This window comes from Bombus huntii, unplaced genomic scaffold (genome assembly GCF_024542735.1).
Source record: "Bombus huntii isolate Logan2020A unplaced genomic scaffold, iyBomHunt1.1 ctg00000113.1, whole genome shotgun sequence".
In the NCBI taxonomy this organism is placed as follows: Eukaryota; Metazoa; Arthropoda; class Insecta; order Hymenoptera; family Apidae; genus Bombus; species Bombus huntii.
In genome coordinates this window covers 27841-48190 of record NW_026099365.1, presented here as the reverse complement: position 1 = coordinate 48190, position 20350 = coordinate 27841, and the positions used below count along the sequence as shown (strand labels likewise).

The window sequence follows — 20350 nt, the reverse complement described above, 5'->3', positions numbered from 1 at the left end:
ACCCAAGGACACCTCTAAAACCGACTGTGTTTCGAGCATATTTTGGCTTGCAATTCTTCAAGACAATCGGATTGAAGACATATGGCGAAACAATGCAGGGAAATGAAAGTTATGGTGGGTCCTTAGGTTTATTGAGGGTCGAAGTGCCGTTACGCAGGTCGGTTGTTGTCCGGTCGCGCGGGCTGGCGAGCAGATGTTTTAGGCGTCGTAACATCCTCCCCCCGTTGAGAGGGCACCGATCAAATTCTGGCTGTGGAGTCTGGTGTGTCGTTGGTGACCTCCTTCGCTCCGTGTGGGCGTTCGGCCTCGTCTGGATCTGGGTGGATGGGTAAGGGGACCAGTCTTTTGACGCCGCGGTCCAGGATGCTTGTTGCCGTCTGCACGGTAGCGGTCCGGATGATTCCGTCGGCTCCTGGATGGACCTTGATTACGCGGCCCAAAGGCCACTGCATAGAGGGCACGTTGTCCTCCCTGAGGATTACTACGGTGCCTTCATGAATGTTGTGTTTGCCCTTGTCCCATTTGCTGCGGCGGGTTAACTCGTTTAGGTATTCTCGATACCATCGGCTCCAGAAGTGCTGCTTAATCTGGTGAATGCGCTGCCAACTGGATAGCCGTCCTGATGGAACTGTCCTGAAATCACGCTCCCGTAAACTGGTTAGGGTATCACCGATTAGAAAATGACCGGGAGTGAGGACAGGGGGATCTTTCGGATCGGATGAGATGGGAGTCAGTGGGCGTGAATTGAGAATGGCCTCAATTTCGATCACAAGGGTGTTGAGGTGTTCAAAGGTCAGGAGCTCCGTGCCGACCACGCGGATGAGATGGCGTTTGAACGATTTAACTGCGGCTTCCCATAACCCGCCAAAATGTGGTGAGTTCGGAGGATTAAAACGCCATTGTATTTGTCGGTCGGCGAGAAAATTCTGTACCCTATCCTGGTGGTCGTCGGACTGCAATAGGGTCCGGAGTTCTTGCAGCTCCCGATTAGCCCCGACGAAATTGGTGCCGTTGTCGGTGAGGATCGTTGCGCAGTATCCTCGCCGCGAGATGAAACGGCGTAGCGCGGCCAAGAAGGCGTCGGTGGTTAGGTCGCTGACTAACTCTATGTGGACCGCCTTTGTCGCCAGACAAACGAATATGGCGGCGTACGTCTTGATTTTACGTCGGTTGCGGTCCCTCCTCTCCTTGATGTAGAATGGGCCGCAGTAGTCGATTCCGACGTTCCTGAACGGCCGCGATTCGGTAATACGCGCCTCTGGCAAATCACCCATCAAGTATTCCACTGGTGGAGGGTTGGCTCTGCAGCAGCGGACGCACCTTCTGAGAGTGCGCCATACCTGGCTACGGCCGTCGATCGGTCAATAGCGCAGTCTCATCGCGTATAGGGTAGCTTGGGTCCCTGTGTGATGATTGTTCCGGTGCTCTTGTTCTATAATTAGCTCTGTCACCGGGGATTTCGGTAGGATGATCGGGTGTTTTTGGCTGAAGGGTATGGCGGAGTTGGTTAGTCGCCCTCCTACCCGGAGTAGCCCATCTTCGTCGAGGAAGGGGTTTAATGGCTGTAGTTTCCCTCCAACGTCCTCGCTTCGATTTTTTTGGAGGATCCGAATTTCAGGCGCGAAATGCTGGGATTGTAAGATTTTTATTAGCCTGTTGTGCGCTGCGGTCAGTTCGTCTGTGGTGAGATGGGCAGTTCGGTGTTGCTTATGTCTCCATCGAAGACACCGGGCGACGATTCTTATTAGTCTTGGCCAAGACGAGTAGCGATGGAGGAGAGTGTTGTCGTTAACACTCGTCCTCAGACAGATCGTCTTCTTTTGCTCCGGGAGGTCGACTACCGGTATCGGGCTCCAAACCGGCCAATAGCTTTCGCTTTGCAGGAGCCACCTTGGCCCGTTTTTCCAAATGGACGGACATAGGAATTCCTTGGGCGTCTGGCCTCGGGAGATGAGATCCGCTGGATTATCGTCGGTAGGCACATGACGCCAGTCGGAGATATTGGTCTTGGTCTGTATCTCAGCGACTCGATTCGCCACAAATGTTTTCAAGGTGTGCGGCGAAGACCTGATCCAATGGAGTACGATGGTGGAGTCAGTCCAGTAGACTATCCGCGATATCTTGGTCGTCAGGGCCTGTTGTATTGACGAAATCAAGGACGTCAAAATAAGTGCCCCACTTAATTCGAGACGTGGTATGGAGAGCGATTTGAGCGGCGCTACCTTCGACCGCGCCGTGAGGAGTCGAGTCCAAATATTGTTCTTTCGGTCAGTCGTCCGCACGTAGACGCACGCCCCATATGCCCTTTCGCTAGCGTCACAGAATCCGTGGAGCTCAATTTTCGTTGCGGATTCTAGGATGGTCTTCCGAGGGAACCTTACCGCATTTAACAACGGCAATTGGGTGTGGTATTTGATCCATGCTGTGTGTACGTCTGACGGAAGGGATTCGTCCCAATCTACCTTCAATGTCCAGACTTGTTGCAAAATCATTTTTGCTCGAACGATTACCGGCGCGAGCAATCCTAGTGGATCATATATTTGTGCGATGACTGAGCTGATTGATCGCTTTGTGATTCGGGAAGTGTCACTGTTCGTCTTGACCGAATATAGTATGGTATCGTCGGCTGAATCCCAAAAGACGCCGTGTGTTTTTAACGTGGATGACTCACCGAGATGTAATTTCTGCTTGGTGTCTTCCTCAGGTAGCCCTCTCAGCAGATCCCGATCGTTTGAGGCCCATTTGCGGATATTTAGACCGGCTAGCTTAAGTAATCTCGTGAGATCATTCCTGATTGATAGGGCTTCGTCCTTCGTATCGGCTCCGGTCAACGCATCGTCGACATAGAAGTCTCGCCGTAGGATCTGCGCTGCTCTCGGAAATCGAGGTCCCTCGTCCTCTGCCAACTGTTTGAGACATCGGATGGCCAGATACGGGGCTGCGGATAGACCGAACGTTACGGTGTTGAGTCGGTAAGTTTCGATCTCTCCGTTGTCGGCACGCCACAGAATCTTTTGGTAGGGACGATCTTCTGGACGTAGGAGGAATTGGCGGTACATCTTCTCGATGTCGCCGGTAAGGACATATTGAAATGACCGGAATCTCAATAGGATGTTCCTCAGGTCTTCTTGTAATTTCGGACCCGTATGAAGGGCGTCGTTTAGAGACACTCCCGTGGTACTTGAAGCTGAGCCGTCGAACACAACCCGTAGCTTGGTGGTGTCGCTCGATTCCTTGGTCACGCCGTGATGTGGTAAATAATATCCGTGGTCGGTGGCGTGATCCGTGTTGATCTTTGTCATGTGACCCAAGTCTAAATATTCTTGAATCACAGCACTATACGCGGTTTCATATTGTTTGTCGCGTTGGAATCGGCGATGAAGAGAGGCGAGCCTGCTCATTGCAGTGGCCTTCGATGACCCTAGTGAGGAAAGCTTTTCGTTGAACGGTAATGCAACGATGTATCTGCCTTCCTTGGTTCGTCGGACATGGTTTCGGAAATGTTCTTCACATAGTCGTTCCGATTCCGAAAGATGAGTAGTGGCCTGTCCCTCGTCGATCTCCCAAAACCGTGCGAGGTCCTCTTGCAGAGCCGTTGTGGTTGCGTGGAACGTATTTATCGCGGTTTGGGACGTGGGACTCCCCCCGATTACCCAGCCGAAGCGTGTTTTTTGTAGACGTAGTTCAGGTTCGCCTGGTTGTGCCAGATTGACCTGCCCGATGCACAGCGACGCGAATGTTGATCCGGTACTAAGTAAAACATCGATCGGGGCTGGGCAATGGAATTGTGGATCGGCTAGATGAATATTTCTGGGTAATCCCAGACTCGAGGGATCGATGGGCTCGCTTGGTACGAGGATCGATATGGCCGGGATAACAAGAAATCTCAATGTCTTCTTGTACTCGCCGTCCGTCGACGTGATGGTGGCCGTGGTGTAACGTTTTGCCGTGGTGCTCAAATTGTCGAGGGCTCCGATCTGGATCGCACATCTCCTTTGCCTTATACCGAGGGAGTTCGCGAGCCTGTCGGTCATGAAGTTCATGCTCGACCCAGTGTCGAGTAAGGCTCGGGCTCGGATTGGTTGTGCCTGTTTGTTCAAAACCTTGATCTGTGCTGTGGCCAACAGATCATGATGCAGAGGGGTGTGGGGAGATGTGTTTGTTAGTCCGATCCCCCTTGCTGTCGTAGTCTCGGACAGTCAGTTTTGCCCCGGTTGGGACTTGGATGAAGAGGTTGGGGTGGTGTTCCGGATCCGGGCTGAGCGTGACTCGTACGAGGAATGCTCTTTCGTACCTCTTGGAACCGAAGATGTATGCTTCCGTGAAGTATCGGATGTTCGCCTCGATTTGTGGGACGACCGCGACTTCGATGATCCCGATGGGGATTGTTCGGTGGAGGCTCGCTTGTGTGATGAACGACTGCCCGACGATCGACCGCTCGGTGCGCGACTGCCCGACGACCGACCGCTCGATGCGCGACTGTCCGACGACCGACTGCTCGGCGACCAACCGCTTGCCGACCGACCGCTCGACGATCGACCGCTCGACGATCGACCGCTCGAAGATCGACCGCTCGACGACCATGAATCTACCTGGGTTTTTTCGCGGTGTAGATACGTATGGTGTCGGTGACCGCAGATACGACACGAACCCGATGTACACTGTGTCGGCGAATGTCCTGTGCCTAGGCAATTTATGCACAACGATGCCTTCTTCACGATTTGAAAACGTTTGGTCGCTGATTTGGCCTTGAATATTTTGCAGTGTCTGATCTCGTGATGTCCGTTGCAGGTCGGACACACCACCGTTCTGCTGGTTGTAGCAAGGGTTCGCCCATGCGGTATGGTTGTTCGCTGACTGCGGTGTTTGTGTGTTGACCCTTTTGATTCCTTCTCTTTAGAGAGGAATTGAGTCCCGTTCGCCCGTGTTTTGAGAAAGTCTATCAGATGCTGATAGGATGGCACCTTTTGGCGGGGCAGTGTGCGTTGCCATTTACGCAGGCTGGACGCGGGCAACTTCGACGCGATCAATTCGATCATCGCTATGTTTGAAGTGACGGGCTCCTTTAGATGTTCGAGCGCCTTTAGATTTACGCTGATGGTTTCCAACAAATCCTCTAGGGCCGATGGAGTTTCCCTTTTGATTTCCGGATAATTACGCATCAGATTCCAATGGCGCATGCAGATTTGGAGGGGGCAATTGAACTTGTCCTTCAGTGTATCAAGCGCGATGGAATAGTTGGCCTCTGTGAGTTCTAATGACTGGATACTCTGTGCGGCCCGTCCAGTTATAGATGAGCGTAGATGCTGGAACTTTTGGACATTCGTCAAACCTTCGTTAAGGTCCACTATGGATGTGAACGTGTCGTAGAAATAGGTCCAATTCTCGAGGGCACCGTCGAATTGGGGCACGCGGACCTCTGGAACGGTGGTCGGCTCTGGTTTCCGGCACGTCTCACCTCTTGTTGTAGTCGACGGGGTTGTTGCTGATATTTGCTCAAAGAGCTCTCGGAACCGCATGTCAAGCTCCCGATGCTCTTGCGATAACGAATCTACCCGCGCATCTTCCCCCTCATCTACCACACCTAACTCTTCTTGAACCTCGAGTATCCTCCTCCAAAGCTCATCGAACGAGCTGCGGCAAGATGCTAGGAAGATTCTGTTTGCCTTCCCAGACGCTTCGTACTCATCGAGTTCGCGCCTTATGGTTGCAAGTCGACGGGCTAGGACGCCTCGTCTCCGCCGTAACGTGCTGATTGATTCAGCTTGGGCCATGTTTGATTTTGATAATGAACGCCCTTACCTTGATCAAATGGACGTTGATCTGGGATTCTGTTGCTAATCGTTACGATGCGGCGTGGGCTCGTGTAGATGCTGCGCGACGGAGGTGCTTCTCTCCGATGGCGGTTCCCTTGCTCAGTTGACTAAGTGGTTGGAACTTGGATCTCACGCGACACTGTATAGTCACTGGTCAGTGCACTTTTTGGTGGCACGAGATCCGGCTCGAAGGACCATGTAAATTCGACCAATCGCGGGGAGACGTACTCGCGAGGAGAGTCGTCAACGGGGGTCGTAAATCCCCGTTACGATTATAACAATCGACACCACGAATTGATCGACCCCCTGATTTCCTTTGAGATAATGAGGGGTGATTGAGTTGGTATAACACTGGGATTCACAGTATTATAAAGTATATATTTCCAAGCACTTAGTTACAAAAGATTTGCGTGAAGAATGCGACTCTCGCGCTATGTGCAGACTGCCGCGTTAGGCGTTAGTTGGTAGACCGTCGCGTTAGGCGTTAGTTGGGAGACCGTCGCGTTAGGCGTTAGTTGGGAGACTGTCGCGTTAGGCGTTAGCTGGTAGACCGTTTGTCGCTCTTTTGTTTAATACGGAAGAAAGTTCGGTGTGGGTGTGCCCCTGTGCATAAAGAACGCGGATTCGTTGGTCCCACTTTCGTTAGGAAAAGTGAGGGTAACGAACCGCGGTGTCGATTGGTCATGCTGCACTACTGCTCGAAGGGATGAGTAGGGAGTCTTCTACCATCGTGGTGCGTAAATGACTGTGTGTATGAGAAAACCTAGCCTGTTTTATTACAGGGCTATTCGGGTTTTCCTAATGGGTGCATACCCGCTTTCTCCGTGTTTTAAAGGCGACTAATAAACCCAAGGACACCTCTAAAACCGACTGTGTTTCGAGCATATTTTGGCTTGCAATTCTTCAAGACAATCGGATTGAAGACATATGGCGAAACAATGCAGGGAAATGAAAGTTATGGTGGGTCCTTAGGTTTATTGAGGGTCGAAGTGCCGTTACGCAGGTCGGTTGTTGTCCGGTCGCGCGGGCTGGCGAGCAGATGCTTTAGGCGTCGTAACATTCCTAAATTCCAATTAATAAGTAAAAACCGGAACGACCAAAATTCCCTGGACCGCGTAATCCGCATGAAAATACAAATTCAGCGTCGAATTCGAAGAGATAGATGAAAGAGGGATTCGATGGTAGAGCAAATCGGACGAACGGTTTGTAACACGAGACATTAATAAAGTTGGTGGAGCCGCGGAAAGCGGATGGAAATGGAAATTTTCCGATTTTAATATCGGCGAATGCATCGGGACGCGAGAAGAAAGATCAAAAGGTTGACTGTTGATTAATTTGAGCGGCACGCGAGCCACGAGCCCCGAGCCCCGAGCGTCGCGATGCTCGCGTGCGCCGAAGCTACTGCGATCGAGCGAGCGTCGTAACCTCGGTAAATAACCCGTCGTATAATATTACGTACACTGATCAACGATTCGGAAAGGGAGTTTCGCTAACCGGGGCATCGCCCCACCGTCGTGCGAAAATAAACTAATTAGCCTTTGGGGACGTCGAGGCATGCCCCTCGACGCCCCAGCGGATTTCAAGTCGTCGATTTTACAGCTAGCTGCTGTTACGTTCGAACCGTTTGTAAACCAGTGACGCGCAATTTGGGATAGCGATTGCGATCGAAATCCGACCCCTCTCGAGAATCCTACGGAAAGAGAATTTCTTTCGCAGTGGTTGGTCTGGCCGATCCAAGTTTCGGCGCGCGTTGTCGCGATGCCTAATCGCTGCGTTGCCGATCGTCGTTGCCATTGGAACGCGCGGCGAGCGAACAGCCGTGAGTTTGCTCTGTACACTCGAGGCCTGAACTTAAAGGCTTAACGACCTGTTTGCCGTTGCAGCTCGGCAGAAACGAATCTTCGGCGTTCGCCCGAGCTAAACCAGCGAATATTCGAGCGGCCTGCCTCGGAACGGTCGCTGAATTTCTGCTGAAAAATTAATCAACGCGGAACGTAGATCGCCAGTGATAAACACGTGAAAAACCATGCGCTGATGATGGCGGGGGGGGGGGGGGGGAAGAACGGCAACGGCAACGTTGTTGCCAAACGAATGTAATGAACGGGCAAATACGCGTTTGTTTGCAAGTACCCTACGGCGAGCAAATAACGTTACGCGAAATACGCGGCCCGGTTTCATCCTGTGTCGTCCTTTTATACACACGCGTGAAAAATTTCGCGGAAATTCGCACTGGCGACGCAGAATCGGTGCGCGGAAGAAATCTGGCCGACTCCTGTTAATAAATTTATTTCTTACAAAATTTACCCGTGGACCGCGCTATCCAGCCGCCCGTGTTTCCATCTCTTCGCCAGCAATTTGGCAACATAGTTTACGAAAAGTTACGGGCGCCGACTGGAGAGAACGGCGAGACCGGTTTTTCTAAAATAAAACGATCCTGCGAAATAGACGCGGCGAGTGCCACGGTCAGTCTTGGAAACTCGAGTCTCCGCGAAAACTCCTTCCGCTTCTGGCTATACGTACAAGTATATCAACGCGCGCCTTGCAACGCGTCTCGTGCCGTTTTTCTCCTATTCTGCTTGCACGTTTCTCAAAGAGAATACCTAATACCAAGGTGGCCTTCGCTTTACGCGTCTGTGCGATTCCAGCGATGGAAAAAACGTCACGCTGTTCAGCAAACCAGCGTGCAAGCAACGACAATACGTATACGACGTTGCATAAATCAACGAATGTTCGCGTATAGAAACTTGTAAAAAAAATCCACTGTCGAAAAATAGAAAAATTCGTACTCGTGCAAAGATCAGCGGGAAACGAAACGATTTTCGACTCGTAACCAAGCATTATAGTCATAGGAATGTAACGAAACGGCGCGCAAACAACCGACGCGAAACCATCGTGACGCAAAAGCATTTCGCGACAGGGAGCGCGGGTCCGACCGTAGCGAAAAACCAGCAGCCAGCCCGCTGTCGTTTCACCCAATGGGGGATTGTATCGATATGTCGAGGCAGCGTCGCTGAAACCTGCTGATGGCAGAGAGCCAACGATAAGGGCCGCCATCTATCGACCGTAAGAGCCTCCTTTTGTATTAACGACGCTGTTCCGACTGTAATTGAGAGCCTCTGTACTCCGGCCCATCGTCGCCAGGTTATTAAATCCCGGGATATAAATTAGTTAATATTATCCACGCGCCGCTAGCTCGCACTCTTTTCTTCGCCAGAGAAATGGATTTTCCGCTAAACTTAAATTGCTTAGCGATCGCCGGATGTGAAAGTTTTATCGAGTTCGTCGATAAAGAGCTTTCGCGTACAACCGACCCGATCAACGTACCATCGACACGCGACAACTGCCAACGATTTACGACGGTTACGATGGTATTACCTTTTCTTCACGATACTTTTCTTTTTCTTTCTCTTCTTCCGCCGTATTTGAGTTGATCACTATGGTTGGTCGCTTTACGTCATCGTGTACGAGGGACACGCCGAATAAAGTTTGTGGAAAATCATTACTCCACGGATCCTTTTCATCGAGTGTTCCAAGATAGCCGTTAGTGGAATTTTCGACCTCGTTTAAGACCCATCAACGAGCTGAAATCTGCTCGCCAACTTTACTCGGAATTCAATGCTTTTCAATTACAAAGATTTTCCGGTTAACCGTTCCTTAATTAAACATGTAACTATACCGAAACGTTTAAATTACTTTTTGGACCTGGTATACAGGTCAAAGCTACTCCAGTTTACTCTGCTTTTTTCAGATCGTCCCTTTCAATTTCGCTGCGTGGAACGTCGGGAAAGGAACTCGAATACGAACGACACGAATAATTTGATAGAAAATCATCGTCGAAGCGAATTCGAAGCAAATTCGAAGCAAATTCGAAGCAAATTCGGGCCGAACGAATTCTCGCCTCGATTCGAAGCCAATATGCTTGTCCTTAAATTGGCTGTCCTCCTCGGCAGGATACCTACGAAATCGCAAATACGAGACCGACGATTCGTAGGAAAATCTGTGTGACCGCCGATAATAAAATCTCCTATAATCGACGTTGGCCTGCTTACGTCAATCTGCTCGTGGCAGGTGTCCGACGATACAGGCTCAACGCGACATCAACCTCTTCGTTATAATCCGTACAAGCTTGGTCTCGTGTAACGGTAACGTTAGTCGTGTAATAGATACTTTCGATGTCGGCGTCGAAATCATTTCCCAATATATTTCCTGCGAAATTGCTTCGTAATTTCGTAGTAACACACCGACTGGCTATGTGCCACGTCACCGACTCGCCTACACCTCGCTATCTCTCCCTTAACGACAATTTTATTGAACCGAGCGATCGACCCAGCTCGCCCGGTAAATACCTTCGCTCCTCTGGACACACCGACGATAATTGACCCAGTTCGATATCCTTGTAAACCGACGCCAGGCGTTTCTTGCCTCGTAAAGACGAATCTTTCGAACGGTGTCATTCGCGTTCAATTCGTTTTTCTAGCGAGGGGTCTCGAATCTTTAAACGACGAGAAACCTAATCACTTTCAGACAACTTTCGTTTAAAGACGAAAGAACGTAAAGAACTGGGTTCGGCCTTCTCCCATCTGCGTATCTTTCGGGGAGTCGATTGCGATGGTCATCTCCTTTGTCGGATACGATTCGAATTGGTCGAATAAGCTGGCAAGTGCTAGATCCGTCTCATCTCCTTCTTCCGTCGAATATTAGCGCCACTACGAACGCATAAGCCGAAAAATCTTGCCACCGTATTACGCCGAAATATTAGACGATGTTCATTCGCAAGCGATAAAGCTTCGCTACTGTTCGCGATCGGCGCTGCTCTACTACGAAATATCAAATTTATCGCGTAGCCGCGTACACGGGAGAAGGAAAGAGATCGCAAGGGCGGTATTTACCCAATGCGAGAGACAGGCTACGAAAGACGAGCACGAGCGACTACAAAGTTCAATCGGGCTCGATGAAGCTTAACTTGCTCCGCGGAGAGCGGCCATTTGGAATTCGAGTGGCGTGTACGGTGTGCTCGGAGCGTTAACGAGTTCGATCGTCATCGTAAATAAGCAACCAGCGGTCCGAAAAGTCTCGCCACGGTCAAGAAGACTTAAGAAGCCGTTCGCGGAAGATGGACGGCGCCACCCGCTACTTCTCGGCCGGAAATTACAGGTGACTTAGCGCGGTCTCTCTGCCCTCGCTTCTCTCGATAGACAGAGAGAAGCGGGCGCGGGCGCATCGTAAAATCCAAGCGAAGAGAAAGAAAGAGAGAGAGAGAGGCGTCGCTCGTCGAAAAACTCAGATGCGATCTTTCGCGAGTTCGTCGACAGTTTCTGCCTCGCTGTTACGTTTCTACCGCCCCCGCTGTATTTCGAAACGGAAGGGGGGCGCGATTCCGTCTGTCGGCTCTCTTCCTGCACGCTTCGTTGTGCACCGTCGCGCGTATCTAGACGCTGGAAACGAGAATTATGAAAATTTCGTGGAGCAGTTGCGCCAACTCTTCTCGTTTCTCGCCATTGAAATCGCAGGTGTCAGGTCGCGCGATCGATACAACCCCCGTTAAAGGATCGAAACGATGTTCGTTTGCGATTCTAGGCAAAATCGTTTCCTATTTAGCGTGAAAGTTCCAATTGTTTCTCTCGTCTAGTTAGCGCGCAAGCTTCTTCTCCTTTCCTTTCACTCGTTAGAAGCGAAATAGTTCAGAGATCCTCGCAGCGTTTCAAACATCCCGATGACTCTCTTCGTTCCATTGTCTTCGTCCAGTTGTCTTCGAAACGTTAATTTATTCGTTCGTTCTCCTCGTTGGCGTAAGCGCAAACGCGCTCGATCGGTTACCTCTATTTTCGTTTTTTTCTCTGGGTAGCGCGTCGAGCGAAAAGCGGGTGTGAGTGGCTTGACGGCTCGAGAGAGTGCGATCGAGGATTCCCGATGTTCTTCTCTGACGGATCGTCGATATACGTAGAACGCGACGAGGTCCAACTCGATTTCGCGTCGCGCGTTTCAGAGGATATCAGCCCTTTTCTCTCGCGATCCAGCAAGAAACGACGAGCCGAGCGAAGGAGGAGGAGTCAACCTCGACTGCGGTATCTGCGCCGACGACGCGATCCGAACGTAGCGATTGGAAGGTCGCTTTAAGCGTTAATTTGGCGATCTCGCGATCGATCGAGATCGGTGTCGGGATCGGCGTAATACGCGCGTACGATCCCATATTACGAGCGAAAGACGATTAAAAGACTTCGCGCTCGTAACCGTAACACTGTCCGGGCATGGTTGTCCTTGGGTTTACGACGCCTGTCGCTCGAGATCCCATTGTCTCGAATCGATTATCCAACACTTTGCACCTGCTCCGATTAGTGCAACGTCGAGGAACAAAACAATGCAAGAACGATAAAACATAGGATATACATTAAATGATAAGGGATCGGGGCTTTGGCGCTACTTTGGCGGGGCTACTTTGGCGGCTTAAAAGAGACGAATACGTGGAATACGTCGATCGATCTCTCGTATCGAGGATACGGACTGGCGAACGTAAGACGGATCAAGTTTCGAGCAACGTTTCGAAAGGGCGAATAAATTGGAATTAACGCGGCTCGCTATAGGGCGAGTATACGGAAACCACGGGCTGCGATAATGTAACCCGCGGGATAAAGGCTTCCGCGTACGACTCGACGTACAATTGCCCTTTACAGTGTTGGCAGTGGAAAACGATCTGCGCACAGATCGGGGTGCGGCTTAATGCCAATTCACGGACAAAGGGTGACCGCGGACGAAAAAGAGAGCCACGGGATTCTTGGAGCGAGCGAGTAAAGTGAGAACGGCCGGCTGCGCCGTTTCTTTCGACGTTGCTCTCTCGATTCGGAGATAACAGCGCTGTGTGCCGCCGGACGATTAATAACCGACTCGAGATCTAGATACGAATAAGTATAAAAAGGTTGGATCTTGGTTTCGTCGTTCTTACGACCATATAACGCTTCGTAGGACGTGACGATGTGAAACGAAGAATCCCTTCAGAATGGAAAATGCCGCGACACGGACCGACGCGAAGGCCGACTTTGATACAAAGCCGAAGGTACTTGACTCCAACGACGTCGAGTATCGCTCAAGGGAGATCGGTCATGAAGTAAGGGAAAGAGGAGCACTCGTACGATCCTCGTCCCCCGTGCGATTAAATATCGCAGGGGTGCGGTCGATGGAGATCGTAAGAAGATTCGCGATAAAGCGATCGAAGCAGGCTTACGCCTGTAATCTTTGGAGGTACGTTAATATCGCGACTAAACGTCGTAACCTACGAAATCCGGAGAAGAGGGTCGCAGTTATTAATCGGGCAGCGATAATCGCCGGCTCCACGATATCCAACGAATTCATCCGCCCCCTCGTCCGTCGATACTCCGTCGTTCTTCGATCGTCGTTCTTAATTGCGCGTCTCAGGGGGACGAGAGCAACGCGTATCGCCACCACGCGTCGATCGACGAGGTATCGATTCGCTTCCGCGACCAGCGTCAAAGGCCGGGCCGACGAAACAACGTTATGCCACGCGTCGAGATTCGCGTTGCTCGGCGTCTTTCTCCGTGGGTCACGAAACCAAAAGGGAGGAAAAACACGAGGGATCCGTGAAAAGGCGTCGTTGTTCGATCAGCGTGTGTCCAACGATAAGCGAAGCGACGAGGACGCGACCTAACACCAACACGGGCAATTCCTTTTCCTCGGGTTTCTCGTTTTCTGGATGGACGATCCGGTCCGTAGTTTTTGATTCTCTACAGAGGAGTATACAAGTACTTGATTTGCAAAATGATTAGTTTAAAAGATATCTTAAATTTAACTTTTTTTTATTTTATTTTATTTTATTTCTTTTATTCCTTTTTTTATTTTATTTTACTTTTTATTCTATTTTTTTTATTATGTACCTTGCAATTCGTACAGCTGAACATTAAATTTAGTATTGTAGGACTTGTGTGAATGAGGAGGAAGGATAAGAGAGAGTTAACAAGTTTTTATGCTTTCATTAGTTTTTATTCACCTACAGTCTTGACTAAGAATATACAATTCAGTACTAATATATATAGAAAAATACAAATATCCACATAAAACTGTACATACAATCATACATACGAAACCATACATACAAAACCAGACATACAAAACCAAACTTGACTAAGAATATACAATTCAGTAGTAATATATATAAAAAAAATACAAATATCCACATAAAACTGTACATACAACCATACATACAAAACCATACATACAAGAATTATTATACTTAGAAAAAAAGTGTCTGGCAATAGTAGCGATTATTCGGGATCGAGGTATCCCAACTCCAGCCAGTATGCTGCCATATCTCTTGCGGATTCTCCCGGCTCTCGGTCCAGCAGCAACCTTGCAGTTATTGCTTCTCCTGGAGAAGGATCGATGTTGACTAGGCTCCCTGTCCGTCTCAACATGGTGAATTGGGCCACTCGATGTCTCTTCCCTTGGATCGGTTGTTCTCGTACACCTGGCAGAACGATTTTTCTAGCCCACGGTGCCATTTTTGCCAAATTACGGGGCAGCAGCCGTATTGAATCGAGACATTGCTCGCTCTCTAACCCCCAATCGATTAGAAAGACGATGTAGCCAGTCATGGTCCTTTGTAAAAGGATGGCTCTTTCCCAAGCGCTAGATTCCTTAAAATCTACTAGCACGGCGACTAGCATGCCTGTTCTTAAACTTTTCGCCTTCGGCAAGTACTCCACGGGATGTTCCATCATCTTCAAATTGAGTGTTTGGGTTATCTTCGGCCATCCAGCCAAACGAACCCACATGGTGGTAAGTGACTCGACTCGAACCACCCGGACGGGAACTCCTTCTCGGAACCGATCGTTTGTCTTTCGTAAAATCTCCATGGTATACTAGATTTAGAAAAAATTTCGAATGTTAATGTTCGACTATACTGATCTGCCTAGTTTACGTGTCTAGGTCGGATGGTGCTGGCTCCGCCGGGAATCGGACCCCCCTTTATATACCAGCAGCACCGACCTTGGAGAGGACCCCCTTTATATATCAGCTGCACCGACCTTAGAGAGGACCCCTTTAAATATCAGCAGCACCGACCTTGGAGAGAACCCCCTTTAAATATCAGCAGCACCGACCTTGGAGAGAACCCCCTTTATATATCAGCTGCACCGACCTTAGAGAGGACCCCTTTAAATATCAGCAGCACCGACCTTGGAGAGGTACTCGGTCACCGTTTAAGCTAAACGCACGTTTTCGTTTGTCTTGTTTCACACTTTTCTTGTCCTCGCAATATTTTATAACAGTGTTATCAATATATACAGGCAAAATATATAGTCTATTTTTGATACACAAGTGTCAGATATCAATTATTGCTTTCCGTTAAAATAAATATATCATTATTAGATGCTCTTTTTAATATTCCGATCCGCATCCTTACAATATTTTACAATTTTTAACCTAAAAATGTCGCTAGAAAATAGAAAACGAAAAACAATTTGAAAAGCACTAGCTCGCTTGAATGTGAAAATTGTGACGTGGGTGTATGTGCTTTGCCCTGCTTTAAAATATATCACACTCAATTGTATTATTAATAATTAAAGTAAATTATTAAAGTTCACGTATATGTATCGTACCTTTAAGAAAAATTAACATTTAATTATCCAATGTGCTTGCGTAGAGAACAGCATTATCCGCCACATATTGCGGTGCAGTATCGTTTACGCGTAGTTCGCGTCAAACCCTGCCCTACGAAGGAACGTCCCCGCACAAAATTCAATCGTACCTAAGACGTTAAACCGATCCTTTGCAAGTTTTCTTCAAAGAGATACGCTATACGAGTTGTTTGATTGATATCCGAAAAGTTTCTTTCTGTTTATGAGGAAATAATAGACGCACAATGTTATTTGCTTTATATCGTTTTGTCGCATTACGTACGATCCATTTTGTTCTATTGAGATAAACACCGAGACATTTCACAGACTTGGTTTCACGTTTGTACGGAGGTGCTTTATTGTAAAAACGACGTTTGCGAAAAAAGACATTTTTCGGACAACCTAATATATTTCATACGATGCTGTTGCCAAGAAATATTTATTAACGAAATGCTAAAAACTGTTAGTTGCAAACAAATACTAGGGGAAATTGTTTTATCCGCTTTTACACGCAGAAGAATTTTACTGCTCAATAATATTGCTATTGGAACGAACGAGCCGTTTCGCTAACATCGGAACAAAGTAGAAACGAATCGGTACTTATCAAGGAGAAAACCTTGTCCAGCGTGGGGAAAAGTTTAAGGACCGATGTCCCTCGATCCACGCTGGAGACGGCCGATGAAACAAGGCGAATTAGCGGGAGATCGGGAGCAGAAGGCAGAACGGGCGGAATAGAAAAGGAATGGATACGGCAAGCTTCGGCCGTGCGATTTCGTATCACGTAGCGTTATCCCCTCGTAAAGTTGGCCACTCGTGCCACTAGCAGAAACTGTATGGCGGGCTCCGAGAGGATTTTAATCGCGCGACGGTCGAACGTATCGGTGAAATTACTGGAGAGCCCCGTCGACGTGCCTTTCGTTCCTGTCTGCCCCACGGCTCGGCTGCCACGGATCTAACAGATTGACCGGATCCAACGTGCCGGGTTACGAAACTTCGAAACTGGCTAGAATCGACTGCTAAGTTAATTGCCGGTCGCTCCCTCGCACCTACTCGTCTATCAGGCGACTCCAACTAGTAACCAACGAGGAAACCGCTGATGTCAGGCGTAAATTCAGCTGAAAATCCGTAGCGTGGAACGATGAAAGAGGCCGCACGGAAGAAAATAGCCTGGCGATCAAAAGGCTGGAACGTGCTTTCAGACCCGAACGCTTAGCTGCGCCGCCCCGCACCGAGATCCACTTTGACTTTCGCCCTTTGTTGCGAATATGACAGCCCGTTCGCGCTTTACCCTCGACGATCGACGCCGACCACGCTTCTGCCGCCTGTTATTTCCCAACCGTCCACCGTTTTGCTCCCCTTCTTTTTCATTTTCTTCTTTCCGCTCTTCTCCTTTTATCCTCTTTTCCCTTCTTCTCTCGCCGAAGCGCCGCGTTTGCTGTCGAGTTCGGCTACGATTGGCAAACACAAATCTTACGTGGACGCGCGATACGCGCGTTCCACGCATTTCAAATTTCACGACGTAACGTACTCGACGACTCAACGTAACGTGGAAAACGCGACAAGATGTTCGAATTTGGAATTATGCGAGCGCGCTGGGTCGATCGGCATGCCATCCGCCAAACGCGCGGCAAATAAATCTGTCGGTGTAATTTTAACGAGCCGCGATACCGCTCGAGGATTATACGGGTAATTTAAATTCCGCTCGCTCGATCGACGCGACTGATGGAACGACGATGAGCCGGCTGAGCCGAGATGAAATGATAAATTAGCGAATGAAACAGCCAAGTATAATGGAATGCCCGGTTAAATATAGAGCGTTTTAAACCGATTAACAGATAACTGCAAATTAGATCGTCCATTAACGCGGTTCGTCCACGTTCGAGCGGCATCGTTCGAGAATCAGTCGGAGAATTAGTCCGAGAATTAGTCAGAATACCCTCCGATCGATCGTTTTTCCCCCCGAAATCTCGCATTCAATCTGTTTCGATTCGCCATTCGCGCGATCCGAATTTAAGTTTCACGAATGTGAATACGAACGAGCCGTACGTACCACTGACTATCGCACGATCGCTGTGGCAAAACGCTGGCGTACAATTAGCGCTATTTGCCGTTACGTGAAATATATTGTAAACGTTATTGCTCGCGCGTGGAAACTCGCTACTTCGCGCAGCCAGTCGAACTGTTCGATATTTATAGTTAGTCGACAAATACCGCGTACCTATCGTCGAGATTTTACGCAAGCATTGCGCGCGATAGAAACCCCTTCTATATCGTGCAATTGTCGTATCGAATAGCCGCTGCTCGAATTTCGCGCTGCGAATCGCATTCAAAATATTTTATTTATCTGGAAATCGAACGTGCAGATTTTTTTTTTTAATTCAAACGACGTAACCCGAGCAGTTAGATTGGCCGAATTTCGTTCTCTTTGGAAACTTTGAGACCTCCGAACAACCCGTCTCTAGATGTCTACGATAACTTTGAAATTCCTAAATTCCAATTAATAAGTAAAAACCGGAACGACCAAAATTCCCTGGACCGCGTAATCCGCATGAAAATACAAATTCAGCGTCGAATTCGAAGAGATAGATGAAAGAGGGATTCGATGGTAGAGCAAATCGGACGAACGGTTTGTAACACGAGACATTAATAAAGTTGGTGGAGCCGCGGAAAGCGGATGGAAATGGAAATTTTCCGATTTTAATATCGGCGAATGCATCGGGACGCGAGAAGAAAGATCAAAAGGTTGACTGTTGATTAATTTGAGCGGCACGCGAGCCACGAGCCCCGAGCCCCGAGCGTCGCGATGCTCGCGTGCGCCGAAGCTACTGCGATCGAGCGAGCGTCGTAACCTCGGTAAATAACCCGTCGTATAATATTACGTACACTGATCAACGATTCGGAAAGGGAGTTTCGCTAACCGGGGCATCGCCCCACCGTCGTGCGAAAATAAACTAATTAGCCTTTGGGGACGTCGAGGCATGCCCCTCGACGCCCCAGCGGATTTCAAGTCGTCGATTTTACAGCTAGCTGCTATTACGTTCGAACCGTTTGTAAACCAGTGACGCGCAATTTGGGATAGCGATTGCGATCGAAATCCGACCCCTCTCGAGAATCCTACGGAAAGAGAATTTCTTTCGCAGTGGTTGGTCTGGCCGATCCAAGTTTCGGCGCGCGTTGTCGCGATGCCTAATCGCTGCGTTGTCGATCGTCGTTGCCATTGGAACGCGCGGCGAGCGAACAGCCGTGAGTTTGCTCTGTACACTCGAGGCCTGAACTTAAAGGCTTAACGACCTGTTTGCCGTTGCAGCTCGGCAGAAACGAATCTTCGGCGTCCGCCCGAGCTAAACCAGCGAATATTCGAGCGGCCTGCCTTGGAACGGTCGCTGAATTTCTGCTGAAAAATTAATCAACGCGGAACGTAAATCGCCAGTGATAAACACGTGAAAAACCATGCGCTGATGATGGGGGGGGGGGTGGAAAGAACGGCAACGGCAACGTTGTTGCCAAACGAATGTAATGAACGGGCAAATACGCGTTTGTTTGCAAGTACCCTACGGCGAGCAAATAACGTTACGCGAAATACGCGGCCCGGTTTCATCCTGTGTCGTCCTTTTATACACACGCGTGAAAAATTTCGCGGAAATTCGCACTGGCGACGCAGAATCGGTGCGCGGAAGAAATCTGGCCGACTCCTGTTAATAAATTTCTTTCTTACAAAATTTACCCGTGGACCGCGCTATCCAGCCGCCCGTGTTTCCATCTCTTCGCCAGCAATTTGGCAACAGAGTTTACGAAAAGTTACGGGCGCCGACTGGAGAGAACGGCGAGACCGGTTTTTCTAAAATAAAACGATCCTGCGAAATAGACGCGACGAGTGCCACGGTCAGTCTTGGAAACTCGAGTCTCCGCGAAAACTCCTTCCGCTTCCGCCTTGCAACGCGTCTCGTGCTGTTTTTCTCCTATTCTGCTTGCACGTTTCTCAAAGAGAATACCTAATACCAAGGTGGCCTTCGCTTTACGCGTCTGTGCGATTTCCGCGATGGAAAAAACTTCGCGCTGTTCAGCAAACCAGCGTGCAAGCAACGACAATACGTATACGACGTTGCATAAATCAACGAATGTTCGCGTATAGAAACTTGTAAAAAAAATCCACTGTCGAAAAATAGAAAAATTCGTACTCGTGCAAAGATCAGCGGGAAACGAAACGTTTTTCGACTCGTAACCAAGCGTTATAGTCACAGGAATGTAACGAAACGGCGCGCAAACAACCGACGCGAAACCATCGTGACGCAAAAGCATTTCGCGACAGGGAGCGCGGGTCCGACCGTAGCGAAAAAACAGCAGCCAGCCCGCTGTCGTTTCACCCAATGGGGGGTTGTATCGATATATCGAGGCAGCGTCGCTGAAACCTGCTGGTGGCAGAGAGCCAACGATAAGGGCCGCCATCTATCGACCGTAAGAGCCTCCTTTTGTATTAACGACGCTGTTCCGACTGTAATTGAGAGCCTCTGTACTCCGGCCCAACGTCGCCAGGTTATTAAATCCCGGGATATAAATTAGTTAATATTATCCACGCGCCGCAAGCTCGCACTCTTTTCTTCGCCAGAGAAATGGATTTTCCGCTAAACTTAAATTGCTTAGCGATCGCCGGATGTGAAAGTTTTATCGAGTTCGTCGATAAAGAGCTTTCGCGTACAACCGACCCGATCAACGTACCATCGACACGCGACAACTGCCAACGATTTACGACGGTTACGATGGTATTACCTTTTCTTCACGATACTTTTCTTTTTCTTTCTCTTCTTCCGCCGTATTTGAGTTGATCACTATGGTTGGTCGCTTTACGTCATCGTGTACGAGGGACACGCCGAATAAAGTTTGTGGAAAATCATTACTCCACGGATCCTT

At 49.1% G+C, this 20350-nt stretch overlaps 2 protein-coding genes across 2 annotated transcripts; both read right to left on the bottom strand.

The window, feature by feature from the left end:
- Positions 1 to 239: 239 nt before the first annotated feature.
- Positions 240 to 1274, bottom strand: LOC126877042 (uncharacterized). Its single transcript, XM_050639886.1, has one exon. It carries the CDS (start codon positions 1272 to 1274, stop codon positions 240 to 242), a length of 1035 nt encoding a protein of 344 aa, XP_050495843.1.
- Positions 1275 to 1361: 87 nt separating this feature from the next.
- LOC126877041 (uncharacterized) lies at positions 1362 to 5774 on the bottom strand. Its single transcript, XM_050639885.1, has 2 exons — positions 4652 to 5774; positions 1362 to 4114 (listed from the first exon to the last, which is right to left on the bottom strand). Exons 1-2 carry the CDS (start codon positions 5772 to 5774, stop codon positions 1362 to 1364), a joined length of 3876 nt encoding a protein of 1291 aa, XP_050495842.1.
- Positions 5775 to 20350: the final 14576 nt, after the last annotated feature.